The sequence below is a fragment of the Hydra vulgaris genome, chromosome 08 (assembly GCF_038396675.1).
Source record: "Hydra vulgaris chromosome 08, alternate assembly HydraT2T_AEP".
Lineage (NCBI taxonomy): Eukaryota > Metazoa > Cnidaria > Hydrozoa > Anthoathecata > Hydridae > Hydra > Hydra vulgaris.
Window position 1 is genome coordinate 39326160 of NC_088927.1, and position 20556 is coordinate 39346715.

At 27.3% G+C, this 20556-nt stretch overlaps 1 protein-coding gene across 2 annotated transcripts in view; it reads left to right on the top strand.

The window, feature by feature from the left end:
- LOC101237303 (uncharacterized) overlaps positions 1-20556 on the top strand; it is a 68019-nt gene that overhangs the window by 7647 nt on the left and 39816 nt on the right. For both annotated transcript variants that reach the window (XM_065803683.1, XM_065803684.1), the window contains exons 3-9: positions 4174-4520; positions 5713-6687; positions 6944-7106; positions 8136-8292; positions 8435-8619; positions 8707-9000; positions 11727-11804. In XM_065803683.1, the coding sequence (XP_065659755.1) occupies positions 4174-4520; positions 5713-6687; positions 6944-7106; positions 8136-8292; positions 8435-8619; positions 8707-9000; positions 11727-11804 (2199 nt within the window). The remainder of the gene's footprint in view (positions 1-4173; positions 4521-5712; positions 6688-6943; positions 7107-8135; positions 8293-8434; positions 8620-8706; positions 9001-11726; positions 11805-20556) is intronic.

Below are 20556 nucleotides of genomic sequence, written 5' to 3' on the forward strand. Positions count from 1 at the left end.
TGTGTACATTGTCTGGATTATTTACTTAAAACTAATTTGACTGAGGAAAATTAAAGCTTGCCATAACGTTAATCAATGTTGAGAAAATAATTCAAATTAAATCAGTAACTAAAGATCAATACAAAAACAAAAATAGATTGAAGAAGAAAATAAAAAACTTATTGCACCAAATTTTGGTACAGTTATAAACCGTAGAAATAATACTCCTCCAATTTCATTGTTAAAAAAGCTTATAAGAAACTGTGATAGTAGTTTGCAGTCACAAGCTTGTCAGTGGAGTATTGAAAATGAAGATGTTGCTTATGAAAAGTTTAAAGAAAAAGTAAACTTTGATGCTAAAAAAAGTTTTATTGATACAAGCTTTTTGTGTACAAAAAGCTTGTACCAATAAAACTTTTTGTATTTAAATAGTAATAGACAGCAAAAAATTGAAATCAAACAGTTAATTTTACCAATGTCAAGGTATCAAAACTTTTATAGAAAAGAGCCAAATTAACTTTGCTCTATACAAAATAATAGACTTTTTTGCCCAATCAATTAAATTTGCAAGCGAAAAATGATAAACAACAATGAAAATGATAAAAACAATAATTTTCATATACTCGACTAGGTTATTTATTTACTAGCCGAGACGGAAACATCCTAATAGCAGAGCTAATCAAGACGAATTAACTCTATCGACTTTGAGAAATACTTATCTGGCTAACTAGTTTTTGTTTTATAACTGTGGTCTTATATATAATTGTGGTATTATAAATAATATGTGGTATTATATATAATATATATTTTGTAAATTATCTATCATATGTGTTATATGATTGTAGGGCATGTTGTCAGAGTCCTTCATATTTTATGGACCTGCGTGTCCTTTAGAATATGTATCACTGTCCTAATAAAATTTAATATAATCTAATCTAACTTTTATAGTGTCATTCAAAATTCAAAACTTTTTTTTGTGTAAATTATTTATGTTTATATGTGATTAATTTAGTTTTGAAATTTTAGATATAAAATTCAAGTGATTTACTTGCTGGAAAAATATTTGTATCTCTTACAAAAGGGTATTCAAATATATTATTCAATATTTTTAAAATCTTAAAATCTATGAAGATTAAACCAATATGGGCATTATGAGATTTTTACTAACTAGGGATAAGTTTTGGGGACAATAACTCGAGTTCATCATAAATTCATGAATCTAACATTGTTTTTGAATATTTCAAACATTTTTTTAAACAGTAATTAGCATGAAAAAACCTAAACCCAGAAACAAAAATGTATTGAATATTAAGGGTGGATATACTACAAAAGATAAAAACTACTTACTAAAAAAGTTTCATTAAATCAATATTGTCATATTCTTTAATAATATATTAAATAACTTGTAGTGTCTTTAAAATAATTATCACTTTTTCTCTTTTTTTATTAGTTTTTTATTTTAATAAGTGTTAAAGTTTTATTTTATTAAGTGTAGTTTTTTTTTTTTTAAATTATTATGTTTCCTAATCGTCCTTAATGATTGAGAAATTTGGAAAAATACGTCGTGCATTTACAAAAAATCTAAACTCATTAATGAAGGTTCTGGCAACATTTAAGAACCGTCATTTAATATAGAAGCATTTTTTAAATTGTTTAAAATTTTAATCATAATGGTTTTAATGATTTAAAACTTTGTTTTGGTTCGTTTATCAAATTTATAAAATAAAATCAAAACAAAAACTTTTATTTAATATAATACAAAACATAGTAATTACAAATAAAGTAACATTACAAAATAGTAGGGCATTTTAGTAGTAGTTTTTTTTTAAGTATATTTAAAAAACATAAAAGTTAAATCTATTAAATATGCACTAATATGAGCGGTGTTGAATTTTTTGTTTTTATTTATAACTCCAAAAGAAATTAACATTTTAAATTCAACTATTTTAAATTTTTTGAAGCGAAGCATAGTTAACACTCCTTTTTTTTATTTCTGATGATGTTGTTAGATAAAAGTTTACTGATGATGTTGTTAGATGAACATTAAAGATCACAAGAATTTATTACTTATAAAATATTTTCATATTTATCTAACTAAGACATATTAACTAGAAGTCAAACAAAGTATTCTGGAAAATTTATATTTGAAAGTAATCATACTAATTTGTAGAGTTTAAATATTTTTTTGATTTATTTTATTTCTTGAGTTTCTAATATAATTTTTACAGGCTTTCTTTGTCTTCTAACCTATTTGTGTTTGATAAATATGAAAATGTTTTTAAAGTAATAAATTAAGCTTGACAATGTTTTTTTTGTTTTGTATTAGGAACACAATCTGATTCTTTGTGATAACTCTATCTGAATTATTCAAGATAGCCTATGATTAAAATTGAGCTATACACCTGCATTTTTTATAATTCAACTTTCCTTCAGTAACCAAGAAAACAGAAACAGTAAGTCAACAAAAACTTAAGAAACAATTTGATATGGTTGTTATGGCTGTTTCAGTTACATTGTCAAGTTACTCTCAGGCACTTAATACATGATGGGGTGGGAATAAAAAGGTGGGTTGGAATTTTTTTTCCAGATCTAATAAATGGAGGGAGGGAGGAGGGGGGAGTTTGTAGGCCTAAAGTTCTGTTTAAGTGACTTCTTTCTGCATTTTTTTTCAATATCAGTTACAGTCCTAATAGTTTGAACTCATGACTTTTATCTCATATATAGGTAGGTTGTTTGGTTATATACTGAATGTTTTTTTTTTGGCTGAACTGAGTATTACTGTTTATTACCATATTGTATCACCATCAAATGACATTTCTATAAAATGACATAGAACATTGATCTTGCGCTTTTTTTTTTGAGTTCTTTCTTTCCTCCTTAATTTTATACCTAATTTTTCAGATACAGATTCTTGTGTACTATCTAGAAATTTATACTTTCTCTGCGTTTATAAGCATACACGGCCAACTTGGCCCATTATGATCCACTATATGTAAAAAGTTACATACATACAAATTTTGAATATTTATACTATTATTCCAAAATCAAATATTTTTATTATTTTTTGTCCTATTTATTTAAGAAAAGTTAAAACAAAAAAAAGGTATAAGGTATTAGATTTTAATTTTTCTAAAAGTTAATCTACACATCATTATTAAAACTATCAAAAACATTTTGTTGCTTGAATTTCTCAGTAACCCTTTCTGTTTTTAAATGAGCACTTTCATTCATTTATTGAAAAATCTTTATAGTTCTAATTGAATTAAATATAGATCAACAACTCAAACTTTTAATTAAACATTGAATCAATCTTGAAGTTGGATTAAATTTTATTAAAGAATATTAGAACTGGTTCTACTTGGTTTATATATTTAGATCTACTTTTTCAAAACTATTTCTCTTATATTAAACTAAAAAATTCTTTAAACTATGAAACATTAGATGAATAAACAGACTTTTTTAAAGCTATAAAAGTGATATGTTGCTTTGTCATTAATATAATTAATTGTTTTGTTATTAATATATTTATTAATATAAAATGTTTTGTTGTTGATATAATTAATATAGTATTAAACAAATAAACACTTTTCTGATAACATTTTTTTGTTCAAAAAGTTTGTAATGAAAGTTTTTAACTGGAGCCTAGTTTGCATGTTTAATATATACATCTATTTATTTAATTTAGATTCTCTAGGATGTTTCTTACATGCATAATATGGATGTAAAAATATGTTACAAATGTTACATGCATATATGCATATATTATGTTACTAATAGTATAATGTACTAAAGTAAAAAAAATAAATTTTACAAACTATTAAAAAGTTTAATTTTTATTTGGTTTAATAAATACTAAAGTATATGTTCACATAAAATTAATTATAAAAGAAATTCAGGTTTTTTTATTTATACTATTGAATATCAAGTTTGTAGAAGTGGTAAAGTGGTATGACACTTAATTTGTAAGCAAGAGCTAAGGGAGCAGTTTGTGTTTCAGAGTTATTGGATTGAAAGAGAGTACTGGGACCCACTCTAGTAGTACTAGGACCCACAATTGTAAAAAATAAATTAAAAAACTTTTGATTATAGTGCCCTCTAGAGTTTTGGGAGGAAAATTGTTTTTAATAAAAAAAGAAATTATTTATATAGATTTACTTTATTAAAGCCTTGTTGAAAGCTTTATTTTGATTACAGATGGTTTACCTAGCTTTGCTGCACTGTTTGGAAAAAGTTCTCCTGATGGTAGTACCTCTTATGAAGTTTTGGGATGCACCATTAAAAATACAAAAAATGGTTGTCTTTGGACATTAATACCTGACAAAACATGTCTTGAGAAGCTATCACTCGGTAAAATATTTGAAATGCTATCAAGCAAATCTGAGAAGTTGAAAAGTTTGCAAAATTTGACAAAAAGTATTTTTTCTCCTGGTGCATTTGTAGTCAAGCAGTTAATTTTAACGACATGTGGTGACTCAAAAGGTAATGTGCAATTTAGTTGTCAATCTGTTCAACCTTTTGATGTTATTAAAGATAAAGTTAAGGTATATATATATTTTTTTTAATTTTAAATTAAAGTATATTGTTATATACTATATACTATATTGTATTGTTAAGGTATATATATTTTGATTGTTATTAAAGATAAAGTTATGGTAATTATTTTGATTTAATAATTAAGAAAGATGAATCTCAACACAATTAAACTGATAAAATCTCAAACAATAGAAGTCTTGATAAACTTTTGTATTTATTTAAAATGGTAGTAAATAAGGTTAGTAAGCTAATTTTTGTGATGTGATAAACTCCTGTTCTTTGTCTTGCATCCGTTCTATAGTATAAAAAGCTCAAAAAAATGTCAATGGAACAGATTGCATTTTTGAAATTTTCCAACAATCTCACTATAACTTGTATAGTTAGTCAAAACTCTGATTTAAAAAAATTAAATAAAAAACATGTTAAATCTTTTTATAAAAACATAAAACATCAGTTTATAACAGAAGTGTCCCTTAAAAAAAAAAAAAAGTAGTTCATTTTTATGAATTAAATTTATGAATTATTTTTGTTTATTATTTTTAAATATTCTCTTGAACAAGATTGAGTAGAAAACATGAATTGATTTACAAACTTGGGTATTAAAAAAAGTTTCATGTAAAATCTACTTAGTATTAACTCTACTCACCGTGTTATATTTTTACAAAAATATTTTTCTTTACTAAAACTGTTCAGCTATTTATCAGGTGACTAAAATGTAATAAAAATAAAGTTAAATCAAATTACATGCAATGTATTTTAGAGATGTACCATTAGTATACTAATAAGTGTATATACATACAAGTTTATTACATACATTTCAAAGAGCTTCTATTATAGAGAGAAGGTGTATTCAAAGAGCTTCTATTATAGAGAGAAGGTGTATTAAAAGCTTAAGTTACATTAAAAAGCTATAAATGACTTGTATACTATATAAATTATTTTACATAGAATATCTTTAGATATCTAGAATATCATAGATAATCTTTAAAGTATAACAATGTTTAAAGTGTTTTTTGAAACATAAGTATTGAAATATTGTACTCTTTTAGATAACATTAAATGTTACACAAAAATGAATAAATAATAAAACACCAATATTAATATATTCAAAAAAAGTAATAAATAAAAGTTAAATAACTAATCTTTTACACTAGAATGGTTTGTGGTTCACCTATGGTTTAATGGTTTACTTTTTTTTAGATAGTTAGTGGTGAACTCAACTTGAAATTTAATTATATGGAGTTGCAAAATGAGTTTGCTTTTACTAATATTGAACTTGACATAAAAGGTAAAGTTGAAATTGCTGGTCTCATTGTATCAGTTCAAGTACAAAAAGATAAAAAAAGTTCTTCATCATCTATAAAAATATTTGCAGAGGAAATTAAAGTTACTGATTTTTCAAAGTTCTTTTTAAAAACTAAGCAGGAGGCAGTATCTGAAGTAATAGCTGGGATTGAAGATAGTAATGGTGATATTATTGTCAATGATGGAGGAATGTTCTCTAAGATATTTATTGAAAAACCAGTAATTAAAATTATGAGAAGTGAAGATGGAAGCTATGAAATTATTATAAATGGTAAAGCTACTGGAATAACTGGTCTAGGAGATATCAATGCATTGTTGGTTATACAGAAGCCAACAGATGGTCCTGTTGGAGTTGGTATTGTCGCTTCTCTCAAAAATGTTCAGCCTTTAAAGGTTATTTCTGCAATTATTGGCAAAGATTTAAATGACATAGATATTTTAAAAGATCTCCTTTTAGATATATCAATTGAATATGCAAACATAGATATATTAAAGTTAAAAGATACTGAAATTAAAGAACTTTTATCAGCTTCAATTCCAAGCCATTCTGCAACTCTTTCAGAAGGTACTATTATTAGTCTTAACATTCCTATAAACAAAATTCTAAAGAACATAGGTTCTCCTGCTAATCTAAAAAACATACCAAAAGAGTTATCATTTCAAATTATTATCAAGAGCGAGAAAATTTCATTTGTTTTCCCTCCAGATATTTTTGAAGATGGAATGAATATTTTAGCTGCATTAGCACCAAATGCTTTTGATCTTCTAAATAAATATTTGTTCAAGTCAAAGTTTAAGATTCTTTTTAAAAAGTATGATGTAAATATAAAAACAAAAGTAGTTGAAATTTCTATATCAATTCCTGATGAGGTATGTTTACTTATATGAGGTATGTTTACTTATATGAGGTATGTTTACTTAAATGAGGTATGTTTACTTATATGAGGTATGTTTACGTTTATGAGGTATGTTTACGTTTATGAGGTATGTTTACTTATATGAGGTATGTCTATGTATATTAACTGAAAATCAAATTATATTTATGATATTATTTTATTTATGTTTTCTGCAAATGAAACAACAACAAAAACAACAACAAACACAATAATTATTTTTGTTTTATTAGATTGCTCTTGGAAATACCTTCATATCTGTTAAAAATGCAGAATTTGAACTTAAACTAGATGAGAATGCAAAGTTTCGCTTCTTACTTAAGGCCGAGTTACAACTTGCTGGCTCCTCAATTAAAATAGAAGTTGAGAAAAAAGATGAAAAATTTGAGTTAAAAGGTAAATTTTGTTTTTGAATAAAAACAATTTTTTTTTTAAAAACTGTTTAAAAACTAAATTAAAAACATAAAAGTTATACGGATAGTATATCACTCTGTTTTTAAAATTTTTATATGAAATCTAATTAATTTTATTTTATTTTCTAAATTCAATTAACATTGCAAATAAACATTAATCTTGATTACTATTGTTTTGCAATAGCAGAATGGATTAGTTTCAAAAATTTTGTAACTTTACTAATGGTAAAGTAATATGAAAGTTAATTTTAAATATAAACACAAAAAATAAGAAAAAAACTATAATTTGATATACCATTCATAGTTGCATAACATAAGTGACAGTAGTGCAGTTGTTAAAAAATCATTAAATACTTATTAATTAAGTATTCAATATGGTGGTGGTGTAGTTGTAGAGCGCTTGCTTCATAAGTGAGAGATTTCGAGTTCAATTCCCACCATCTCCGTGGTATACTGTGCTAAACCTTGTTTGTCAAAGTTTGTGACTTAGTGTTATAGAGTTGAGGGATGGTTGTAACTACTATTAAAAAAATCATTATTACTTTTCTTAATACTGTAAAATATTTCAGATAAAAACAATGTGTATAAATGTTTTCATATCATTATTGACTAATAAATCTTTGTACCCTTTTTATGTCATTTTCTAAAAAGTTTAGTCAATCTAGAATATTTAGTTATGCATAAAAAATGTCATAAATCTAAATGTTGTAAAGCTTTATTAATAATTTAATAAAATAATATGAGTTATTTAACTCTTTTAAAAATTGAAATTCATTGTAACTGGTACCATGCAGATTAATTGTTTTCTTTCACAATCTTTTTGATAACATCTACTAAACCCTCTTAACAACCTCCCTACTAAACCCTCTTAACAACCTCCCTACTAAACCCTCTTAACAACCTCCCTACTAAACCCTCTTAACAACCTCCCTACTAAACCCTCTTAACAACTTCTCAGTTACATTTTCTTTTTTCAATTCATTACGCTTTCACAAATTTATTTCTAATTTAGGCTCTATTGCATTGCTTACATCTACTGAACTCATTAATGCTTTTGGTTCCAAAGAACTAGATGACAATTTAAAATCAAAAATGTCCAATTTTAATTTTGGAATAAAAGATCTTCAATTAACTGCTCAGTTTGGACAAGGAGTTTCGCAAGAAGTTAGGTAATTTCATTGCAATTATTTTTGCATTTTTTTTATATTACTGATATTTATTATAGAAAAACAAAAAATGAAAAAACAGTAATTATCAAATTTGTATAAATATTTATTAGTTAGCATTATATTTTATTTATAAAATGTGTAGATTAGTTGGTGTTCCTATTTTATTTAATTGGGAAGGAATGAAATTTGAAGCGTACATGCTAAGTAAACAGGTTCCGCTTGATCAGCTTACAAAGTTTTCTGAAAACACAATAGCAAGTGCTTCTCAGTTCAACAATCAAAGCAATAAATATGAAATAAATCCATATTTTTTTAAAATAAAAATAGGTCAGTTATTTTGTATTTATTTTCAAAGCCCGAAAAAAACACCTTTTTTTATGTATAAATATAAGTTTGAAGTAATTCAACTTTTAGCTAAAAGAAATAGAATTTTATCAAAAGAAACAGATGATGAAGATACAGATTATGATGACACAACTGATGGAGTGGAAAGCTCCGTACAAAGAAGTTTTGATATTGACAGCGAACCAGTAACACAGAGTGTATCAAGCACAAAAATAAAATCAGACGACGCAAGCAAAAGGATGATGAGTGAAAAACAAATGGGTTTGGCAATTTTTATGAAAGATATTCGAATTGACAGTATTTTTGAAAATTTGTTTAACAAAACTATCATGGGTACTAATTGGATGGTCAACCTTAATATTGGTAAAAAAATTTATTTTGAAACTATTATTATATATTTTTTTATTTGTATATTATTTGTATTTCTTTTTTTAAAGTTTTTATTATCAATAAAGTCAGATAAAGTGAAAAAATTTTTTATTTAAAATTTTCTGTATAACAAATAATTTCAAAATTGTATATTAGGCATATAATACATATTAGATAGTGATCATTATACATAAACAGGTATTTTTCATAACACATTAATTTTGAATTAACATAAATATATTCTAATTTTAATTAAAAAATATATTGTCAACTCTTTTTTATTTCTAATTTCATTTTTAATTTTTACCAAAATAATTAAGTATCATCATTTGACAATATAACTTAAAGAAATGTAAATTGCTTGTACATTTGACATATCGGTAAAAATAATTAAATAAATCTGTAAAAATAATTCAACAAATGGTAAACAATTTCGAAAATTTGATCAAGTAACTAAAATTAAGATAACTTAAGCAAATATTTTTCATGGTCACTTTCACTTAAACAAACTAAATTAGATGCAACCATTTCTTATTGAAGTAAATAAATATAACTTTTTATAGAGACTCAATATTTTTGGAATTTATAAAGCATGTTTTATGCATTTATATATTAATATGAAATGAGTTTGATGCAATTATACAATTGTTTTGTGAGTGATTTTTAGTTTTTTGCGAACAAAATACCTTTTTATGAATTAAAAGAGAGTATTAACACTTTTAATTTATATAAAAATTAATAAAAAATTGAGTACAAATTAAGTTTACACCACAACAAAACTTTGTATTCAATTAAATTTATTTTTTTAAATAACACTGTACAACAAACTTTTACATTTATAAAAGTTTATGAAAGCAATTATCTTTTTTATACTAATTTGACTGTGTTGATTTCAAATTTCAAATCAGTATATGTCCATCACCCACAGCTTTTTAAAAAAATTAAGATATCCTTTTTTATGTTATGTCATGAACATTGTAATGTTATTCTGTGTATACACATCAATTAATTTACCTAACTGCTTTTTTACACATAGTTTATTGTTGTTCTCCATTCAGATATTATAACAAATCTCTAGTAATTTCATTCTGCTATCTTATTACGGCTTTTTGAAGCTGTGTGAATCATTCATTGTTATACATTACATATAAAGTAAAAATTATAGCTTTGTTATACATTATAATATACAGTAAAGAAATAACAACAAGCCTTCACAAACTCAAAAGCCTCTAAAAACTGTATATTGATTATACATATTTGCTGTGCGAGATATTCATTATGGCTGTAAACTTGGTTTAAAAATATATGTGGACCTTTTGCAATAGTTATTATGGCAATCATAGATCATCTGCCATCAAGATCATGGTAAGATCATGTATCTGACTTCTAATTTTGTTTTGACATCATGAATGGATTTTATTAAATGCTGCTGTCAAAGTTTTCGGAAACAAACTGTGGACTTGACACCTCTATTTTCTATGAACGAAGATTTGTGTAGTTGTAAATTCCTGCTTTAAAATTCTGTTTAACAAGTTTAATATTGAGAATAACACACAAAACTGGTGCTTCTTCATTGATGCACCAAAATTTGGCATTAGCTGTTTTTCTTTACAATCTTAATGTATATTTATCTGTTGCTTATTCTTGTAAATTGGCTATCTATTCTACTTTCAAGGTCATTGCCATTTTGACTGAACAACAGTTAGAAAATACAAAATACTGTTGTTTCTTGCCTCTGGTATAGTCAAAATTGTTTTTAACACTATACAAGGATTGGTCAGCCAATGCGCAATGTAAGTATTCCTGATGCCAGCAACACTGACAATCTTTTTTTAATTGGAAGTAAAAATATAATATTGTAACCTCTACTCTAACTGGTAAAGGCCCTTGATAAGTAAAAGTGCTGCCTTCAGATATCTGGTCGAGGAATTTCTTACATTGAGTGAGGGCAAGAATAATGAGAGGATTTTTGTATCTGACATTAGACTACTCTTAGATCGGTTCGAGCTTACTTTAGATGACTTTCAATTGACAGCTTGGAAAGTATTCTGAACTATAACCAAAGGATTCTTCGCAACCATTGTTCTCTCAACTACTCCTCATTCAACTACTGGTTCAAGCATATGAAGCTAAGAGATACAAAATGTTCCTGATGCTCCATTTTTCTGATGTTACACATGTATATTTTCCCTGACAAAATGGGTTTTTTAAGTGATGAGCATAAAGAGCAATTTCCCTAGGATGTAGCTGTTATGGAGAATAAAAAAAAAAGGAAAACGGTCACTTGCATTGCTAGCAGACTTTTTGAGAATGTTACAATGCAATGCCTCTGACCTGCCTCACAAGCAGAAATCTTACACCAAACACTTCTAGTGCAAATAAGAACTGTGATTACAGTTAATTGAATACTGTGAAATGTACTATAGTAGAAAAATATTTTAAAAATTTTTTTAAAATCAAAGTTCTCTATAAAATATCAAAAATCTAAAAACAATGTGTAAAACTATCGTAAAAATCCAAAAACAATTGTATAACATATACAAAGCTTCACTGATGGAGATAAAACTACATCAATTTTGAAATCAGCACATTCGATTAGTAAAACAGATAATGGCTTTCATGAGTTTTTTTTAAACATTGTACAGCGTAGTTCTAATTTTTTTTTTCTTCCTTTAGTATCCTTTAAATGTAAAAGTAATATGTTGGAAATTTTTTTTCAGCACTCGTTATTTCTAGTACAGACAAAAATTTATTCACCATACCAGAAGTTAAAAATGCTGTTAAAACTGTAAATAAAGGTTGGTTTTTTTTTTTTTTTGAAAAATAATAACAATCAGCAACATAAAATTTTTTTTTTTTTTTTTTAAAAAAAAAAAAAAAACTTTTATGTTGCTGATTGTTATTAGTATAAAATAATTTACTAGTTTAATAATTTACAATTACAAACATTTTAAGGATTCCTGAAAGGTTTATGTTTGGGAATCTTGTTCTTTTACTATTAGTTCAGTTTTTAAAAAAAAGCCTCTGGTTCTATTTTCAAAGCTGTGTTTTATATGCGGTCTGCAAACTATTCATTTTCTGCAAAAATGTTGTAGAAAAAAAAAAAAAAAGAGAAATGCTTTTAAACAAATTCACTTTCAACAAGGCTGCAAGCAACCACTATTAGAGTTTGAAGTTACTGGAAGAGAAAGGATGAAGTTCATAAAGTAAGATAACAACCAACAGGCGACTTAAAAGGTTGCAAGTTATTTGAATTAGGAAAACAAGATGAAGGGAACAAATTCCAAAGAACTGATGTTTAAGGAAAAAAATTGATGGAAGAGAATTGATGGAGCACTTAGGAACTGTCACAGTTAGTAGAATGAGACTTGATTAAATGACGAGTAATACAATAATGAATTTTAGGAGATAGCGCAAGAGATGCTAGCTTTTCAAAGCAGCGTCTGTTATAGTATTTATAGAAAAAGAAAGAGAAGCAACATTACGATGATATGACAATGGTTTAAGGTTGGCTGCAAGAGCAGGTCCAACTATATTTTCAATACATTTTTGCACTTTGTCTAAAAGAAAAAGGGCATTATTTGAAGATCTGCTTTAGATTTGGCAACAGTATTCTATACAAGAACAATTAATCTTTATTGCCTGTACCACTTTCTTAATCCAAATTAGAATCTGAATTAAGAAAGTGGTATAGGCAATAAAGAGATGAAACCTTAGTGTTTAATGGAATCTAAAAGTAAGGCAGTCTCAGATTTTAAAGTTTTTGATTGTTGATTAATATGCTTTGAGCTTTTGATTTTGATTTTGATTTTTGAACTTTTATGTCTTTGTCTTGTTTTAAAGTAAAGATTGTGAATATATTATTAGTTAGCACATAGTAAAGTTATCAAACATTATTTTCATGTATATTTGATAAAAATGAATAAATAGAATTATACATGACCACCTGGTTGTAGCAATCTTTAAACTAAAGTATGTGTTTAATTTTTTTCAAATATATATTCAAAGTTTTTCTAAATATATTCAAACATATTCCAAATATATTCAAACATACTCCAAATATATTTAATCTTTTTCAAATATTGTTAACCTTACTTAAATATTCTTAATAAAAACCTATTTTTGTAATAAAACCTAAGTTTGTAAATAAAACCTATGTTTGTAAATAAAACATAAGTTTGTAAATAAAACCTAAGTTTGTAAATAAAACCTATGCTTGTAAATAAAACTTATGTTTGTAAATAAAATCTATGTTTGTAAATAAAACCTATGTTTGTAAATAAAACCTAAGTTTGTAAATAAAACCTAAGTTTTTAAATAAAACCTAAGTTTGTAAATAAAACCTAAGTTTGTAAATAAAACCTAAGTTTGTAAATAAAACCTAAGTTTGTAAATAAAACCTAAATTTGTAAATAAAACCTAAGTTTGTAAATAAAAGGAGAATAACTAGAATGAAATACGAACCTAAATTTAAGCTAAAACCAAAATGACATCTTAATTTATTTGAAAATTCATCTGAAAACATTTCTAATTAAACATTAATTTACCATTTCCAATGAAAAATTGATTTAATCAATCAATTTATTTTATCGCAAATGATTGGAAAAGTTTATTAGATATAGTCGTGGAGCTTTGGCAAAAATTAATTATACATATTTGCGGAGCTTGGGCAAAGTTATTAGATATACTTGTGGAGCATTGGCAAAATTTAATTAAATATATTCATGGAGCTTTGGCAAAATTTTATTAGTTATATTTGGGGAGCTTTGGTAAAAGTTAACCCTTTATTATCATAAAAAATTTTTAAGTTATAATTTGTATCTTTACAAACATATAAAGTGTTTTAAAAGTTCATTGCTGAGTATTGCTTTTAAGTGGACATTGCATCACTATTCAGAATTACATTTAAAAGTTAAGTGTTGGATATTTGTTGCTTTTAAGTGCTAAGTGTTTTTCATCCCTTTTAAGTCTTGGAAAGTTCATCGCTGAATAAATGAACTAATTTTAAACAAGTCATCTTGTTTCAGAATTATATGTAAATATAATCTTTCCATGTGTAGCAAATTCATTATAGCATTTATATGAATACCGCTGTCTAAACCATAATTTACCACCAGCATGCTGGTGTTAAATTACCTTCATCTTCTAATTCTATATATAAATTTATGATCCCTTTGAATTCTTATTCTATACATAAAGATATGCTTCCTTTATCTTCTGATTCTATATATAAAAAAGAATTTACTGAACTATTATATCCTTATATTTCTAGAAATCTTTCTATTTGTTATTCTATATTTCTATTTGTACTAACTAACTACTATGCTTCTATGATTTTGAATTTTTAAAAAGGCTTTTTTGCAAAGTTAATTACAAAAAAGTATTTTAGCCTTAAATTTTTTAAGTTAAAATGCTATAGTGTGTATATAAAAAAAATGCTATAAAAAAATATTTTGTATTGTTATTACCTGTTATAGTCTTTATATGTATAATGTAACAGTTTACATTATACATATAAATAATAAATTACAACTTTATATGTACTATGTAACAAAGTAGGAAAAGTATTCAAGGTGAATAGGGTTGTTCTATAAAAAGTTATACTGTATTTCACCAGTGTAAATAATCTATATTTTTGCAAAACTAAATTTAAGTAAAACAGAATGAAGTTCATTCTAACTCTGAATTACCTTGCAATGAATAATTTTTTCTTTAAAAAACTAAATTACAAGCCTGAATATGCCTGAATTACAAGAAGAAATATGTAAAAATCTTTTAATAAGCATGTTAGCATTAAATTGTATATTGTACAATAAAATTTGAAGAAACTCTTTAAAAAACTTGTTCAGGTTAAATTTCTTTAAATCTTCTTTATATTACATTTGTGTACATTTATTTCAGTAATCTTCTTGTTAATCATGTTTTGTAAATATGTTGGTCCATCCTGAAATATTCTGATATTGTCCTATATCAATCAACAAACCTAAATGGTGATATTCCTCAACAAAAGTTGGTGCAAACCTCTATTAGATAATCTCTCTTTATTTATTCCATTAGATTCTTGTAGCCACTTCTTCCTAAGACCACCAGAATTTTTAGCAAGTTCACCCCATAAAATCAAGTTCAAATTTATATTAAAATTTGCACATGAAGACATAAGAATAATTTGTTGATCAATGCAAAAAATGTTTGTCTCAACTTTTCTTTTGCCAGAATCAGAAGGGCTATATATATACATATATATATACATATATATATACATATATATATACATATATATATACATATATATATACATATATATATACATATATATATATATATATATATACATATATATATATATATATATATATATATATATACTATATATATATATATATATATATATATATATATATATATATATATATATATATATATATATATATATGTATATATATATGTATATATATATATATATATATATATATATTTATTTATATATATATATATATATATATATATATATATATATATATACACATTTATATATATATATATATATATATATATATATATATATATATATATATATATATATATATATATATATATATATATATATATATATATTTATATATATATATATATATATATATATATATATAGATGTAATCCTAAAAATATTATTTATTTTCTATCATGTAATAGAGGTGATGGAAAAACGACATACATTGGTTAAACTAATAACCTAAGATTAAGAACCAATTAACACATTTGTATATGCAGAACGGGTATTGGTTCAGATAAATTTGATCAGCGTCTTTTTAAATCTGATAGAGTGAATCTTTTTTAATTATTAAAATAGCGAACCTTTTTTAATTATTAAATAGTGAACCTTTTTTAATTATTAAATAGCGAATCTTTTTTAATTAAATTGGATGTTCTATTTTATGTCAATGGAATGGTTTCATCTTTTTCTGATGTAAGTGCGGAAAAAATAGTGCCCAAAATTTTGTTGACACATATTGTCCCTCGTCTAAATTGATACCATTTTGTTGAGGGGCACATTGGTGGTACTGTATTTCAAGTGCCTTATGAACTTTCCTATCAATATTTTTAGCATCGACTTTAAGAGTTTTTGTTGTGCACATTGTTTCTTGCATGTGGCTAATGCAGATTGTTCCGTTTTATTTCCTATTGTACTGTTTTTGTGTGCTGTTTTAACAATAAAATATAAACAAAAATAAACAAAAAACTTTTTAGCTGAAGAGTTTTTAGCTGAAATTGATACAGTTTTTAGCTGAAATTGAATATGATACAGGCTTGGCCAGGAAGGCATGCAGTTTCACTCCATAATATGACCATGCAAATACTATATGATTTTAAAAACTTGGCCATGGCTGTTAAAAAACTAAAACTAAAACTTAACTTAAAAAAATGATAAACTATAACGATAAGATTATTAAAATTACGCTTGGAATTAATAACTTTGAATCATTTATCTTTGCTAATGTTTTTAATATATTTTTATGCGAAATCCTTTTAAATTTGCGTTAAATGTAAGTTTTTACTTTATTTATTTATGTTTAAAAAAAGAATTCTTCGCAGTAAACAAAAGAAAAAATTATTTCTTTAAAAAGCTGATAAAATTTTTGGAAAAAGTTTAAATGATAATAAAAAAATACTTATATAAATTATAATAAATATATAAATATAATATAATTATATAATAAATATATAAATTATAATATATTTCAGTCAGATCAGGTTATCCTGCTACTGGTAACATGTAACCCAGTACAATCTGCTTCATGTCCTGCTGCCTTGTAGGATACGCCTTTTTAGGCAAAGGCTAGGAGATGCCAACTTCGACTTAAAACACCCCCTGCCTTGGGGCTCTTGGTTGAGTAAAGGCTAGAGATGGTGTCTCGATAAAAATACTCATCTTGGGCAAATGTTAAATGCACCCGGCTACTGTCTTGTAGAAGGCCTCTTAGGCAAAGACTTAAGGGGTAAACAGATTCTATCTGTTTACCCCTTAAGTCTTTACCAGCCTCGCACCAGCCTCGCACCCCTTCTTCATCTAGGCTGGCGCAGATGTATTTTTAATGCATTGTTTCTAGTTTAGGATGTTGAATGCTGGATCTTCTTGACTCAATGCATGGGTTTTGCTTGTGTCTCTGTTTTTATGACTAGGCAACTCATTCTACCATCTCCTAATGAGGTTACAGCTCTAAAACTCAGTTTTATGGTTCTGTAGCTCTCAGAGAGGCTGATTCCATCAACAGCTAAAAAATATTAAAGTATTAACAGTGCCATGTTACGCATGGATGGTGTCCCTGTTTGTACTTTTGGTGTGCATTGCGGAGGCCACATTTGGAGCCCTTTGTTACGGCTTAGGGTTTATTAGTAGTAGTGAGGCAATTGCTTGGGCTATTAAACAGTGTTCTGAGTACTATCTATGCTTTGAGTCAAGTTTTTCAATCTAATTTAAAAATGAATAAAGTCACAAAAACTATAAAATACAAAAAACCATCATCATCACCAAGTTCTCTAAACCTATCATTCGCTAATATTTGTGGTCTTCGAAGTAACTTTTCTTCTGTTGAGTCTTATCTCTTGCAAAGTTCACCAGACCTACTTGCTCTTTGTGAGACTAATTTGAGTTCAGCTGTCTCATCTTGTGATTTTAGTGTTGACGGTTATCTTTCTTTAATTCATAAAGACTCCAATAGTCACATGCTTCGCCTGGGCATTTACATTCGTAATAATTCACCCATTTGTCGTGAAACTAGGTTTGAATCCACAGACGATTCTTTCATGTGCTTTCGTTTAGCACCACTTCACTCTATTGTCTTTCTCTTTGTTCTATATCGCTCTCCTTCATCTCAAGACTGCACTCTTTTTAATGTTATTTCTGATCATATTGACCAAGCTCTCTCTCTTTATCCATCAGCTAATATAAATGTTGTTGGTGACTTTAATGCTCACCACTTTGGATGGCTTAGCTCTAGTGTCACTGATTCTGCAGGCATTAAAGCCCACAACTTTTGCCTTTCTCAATCCCTAACTCAAATAGTCAACTTTTCAACTCGCTTTCCAGACAATCCGAATCATTTACCTTCTCTACTCGACTTATGTCTTGTTTCTGATCCTAGTCAGTGCTCAGTTTCTCCACATTCACCCTTTAGTGCTTCTGATCACAGTTTGATCTCTCTAAAACTAATATCTCATTCTTCTTCATCACCTGAATCCCCCTATTATCGAACCTCTTACAACTACAGTAAAGCTGACTGGGATTCTTTCCGTGATTTTCTTCGTGATGGCCCTTGGGTAGAAATCTTTTGTCTTCCTGTCAACAAATGTGCTTCTAACATAACTTCGTGGATTCAGGCTAGCATGGAATCTTTTGTTCCCTCTCGACGATTCCAGGTCAAGCCTCACTCTCCTCCATGGTTTTCCTCACACTGTGCTGCTGCAATTGCCAATCGAAACCGTTACTTCCATATTTATCAGCAAAACAATTCTCCAAAAAACAGACGTCTGTTTATTACTGCCAGAAACAATTGTAAAAAGGTTTTGTCTAACGCCAAAATCCGCTATTCTCAGGTCATGAAATCTCGTATCTCATCTCAAAAATTAGGCTCTCGTGACTTCTGGAGGATCTTTAATAATATCAATAATAAGGAAAAATCTGTAATTCCACCTCTCTTGTATGGTTCAGACTTTGTCACCTCACCTAAAGACAAAGCCGAATTGTTTGCTAAAAACTTTTCATCAAATATCATCTCTTGATTCCACTAATTGCGTTCTACCAGATATTGCCAACAAACAGCTTGATCCATTGCTTGACATTCATATCTCTCCAGCTTCTGTATCTAAAGTGATTTCCTGTCTAGATACTTCTACAGCTTGTGGCCTGGACAACATACCTGTTATTGTCTTGCAGAAGTGTTCTCTGGAGCTATCGTCTATACCCTAAAAACTATTCAACAAGTGCTTATCAGAGTCTTGTTTTCCAGCCTGCTGGAAATCGGCATTTGTTATCCCCATCTTCAAAAATTCTTAAGAGCGATCTGATTCGTCTAACTACCGTCCCATAAATCTTCTTCCTATCGTAAGCAAGGTTTTTGAATCTTTAATTAACAAACACTTAATTTCTCAACTTGAATCTAATAACTTACTTTCTGACCATCAATATGGATTTCGATCTTCTCTTTCTACAGCTGATTTGCTAACAGTAATAACTGATAGGTTTTATCATGCATTAGATAAAGATGGAGAGGTTAAGGCCATTGCTCTTGATATTTCAAAAGCTTTTGATAAAGTTTGGCAAGCTGGTCTTCTCCATAAGCTTTCTTCTTATGGTGTATCCGGCAACATCTTTAAGATTATTGAATCCTTTTTTTCCAATCGTAGTATAAAAGTTGTCCTCGATGGATAGCACTCTTCTTCTTATTCTGTAACTTCAGGGGTTCCTCAAGGTTCTATCTTTGGCCCTATACTCTTTTTAATTTACATTAACGATCTTCCAGATATTCTCACATTTATGGTGGCATTGTTTGCTGATGATACTAAAATTTATTCTTGTCGTGATAAGAAGCCAACACTCTCTGATTGCTTGGAGGGGGCATCTGAGCTTGAAAAGGATCACACTTCTGCTACAGCATGGGGCTCACAGTGGCTGGTGAACTTTAATTCAGATAAAACTCAATTTTTTTCAGCCAATCGTTATCGCAATAATTTAGATCTTCCTATATTTATGAACGGTGATGTACTCGATGAGTCATCCGCTCTTCATCTTCTAGGGTTAACTCTTACTTCCAATCTTTCTTGGAAAACATATATCAAATCAGTTGCAAAATTAGCATCTGCTAAGGTTGCATCTCTTTATCGAGCTCGTCACCTTCTTACTTTAGATTCTATTCTCTATCTCTATAAATCTCAAATCCGGCCTTGTATGAAATACTATTGCCATATCTGGGGCAGTTCTTCTTATGATGCCCTTTCTCTTTTAGACAAGGTACAAAAAGGCATTGTAAACATAGTTGGACCTGCTCTTGCAGCCAACCTCCAACCATTATCTCATCGTTGTAATGTTGCTCCTCTTTCTCTTTTCTACAAATACTATAATGGGAACTGCTCTAAAGAGCTAGCGTCTCTTGTGCCATCTACTAAAATTCATTCTCGTGTTACTCGTCATTCAATTAAGTGTCATCCTTTTTCTGTAACTGTTCCTAAGTGCTTTAAAAGCACTTTTTCGTCTAGTTTTTTTCCTTGAACATCAGCTCTTTGGAATTCACTTCCTTCATCTAGCTTTCCTGATTCATATAATTTGCAATCCTTTAAGTCGTCCGTCAATCGTTATCTTGCTCTACAGTCTTCATCTTTTCTCTTTCAGTAACTTCCAACTTTAGTTAGTGGCTGCTTGCAGCCTTGTTAGAAGCAAAGATGTTTAAAAAAAAAAAAAAAAAATTTACTATCAAGAGAAATTCATATTTATTACATTAATAATTAAAAAAGGTTCACTATTTTAATAATTAAAAAAGGTTCACTTTATCAGAT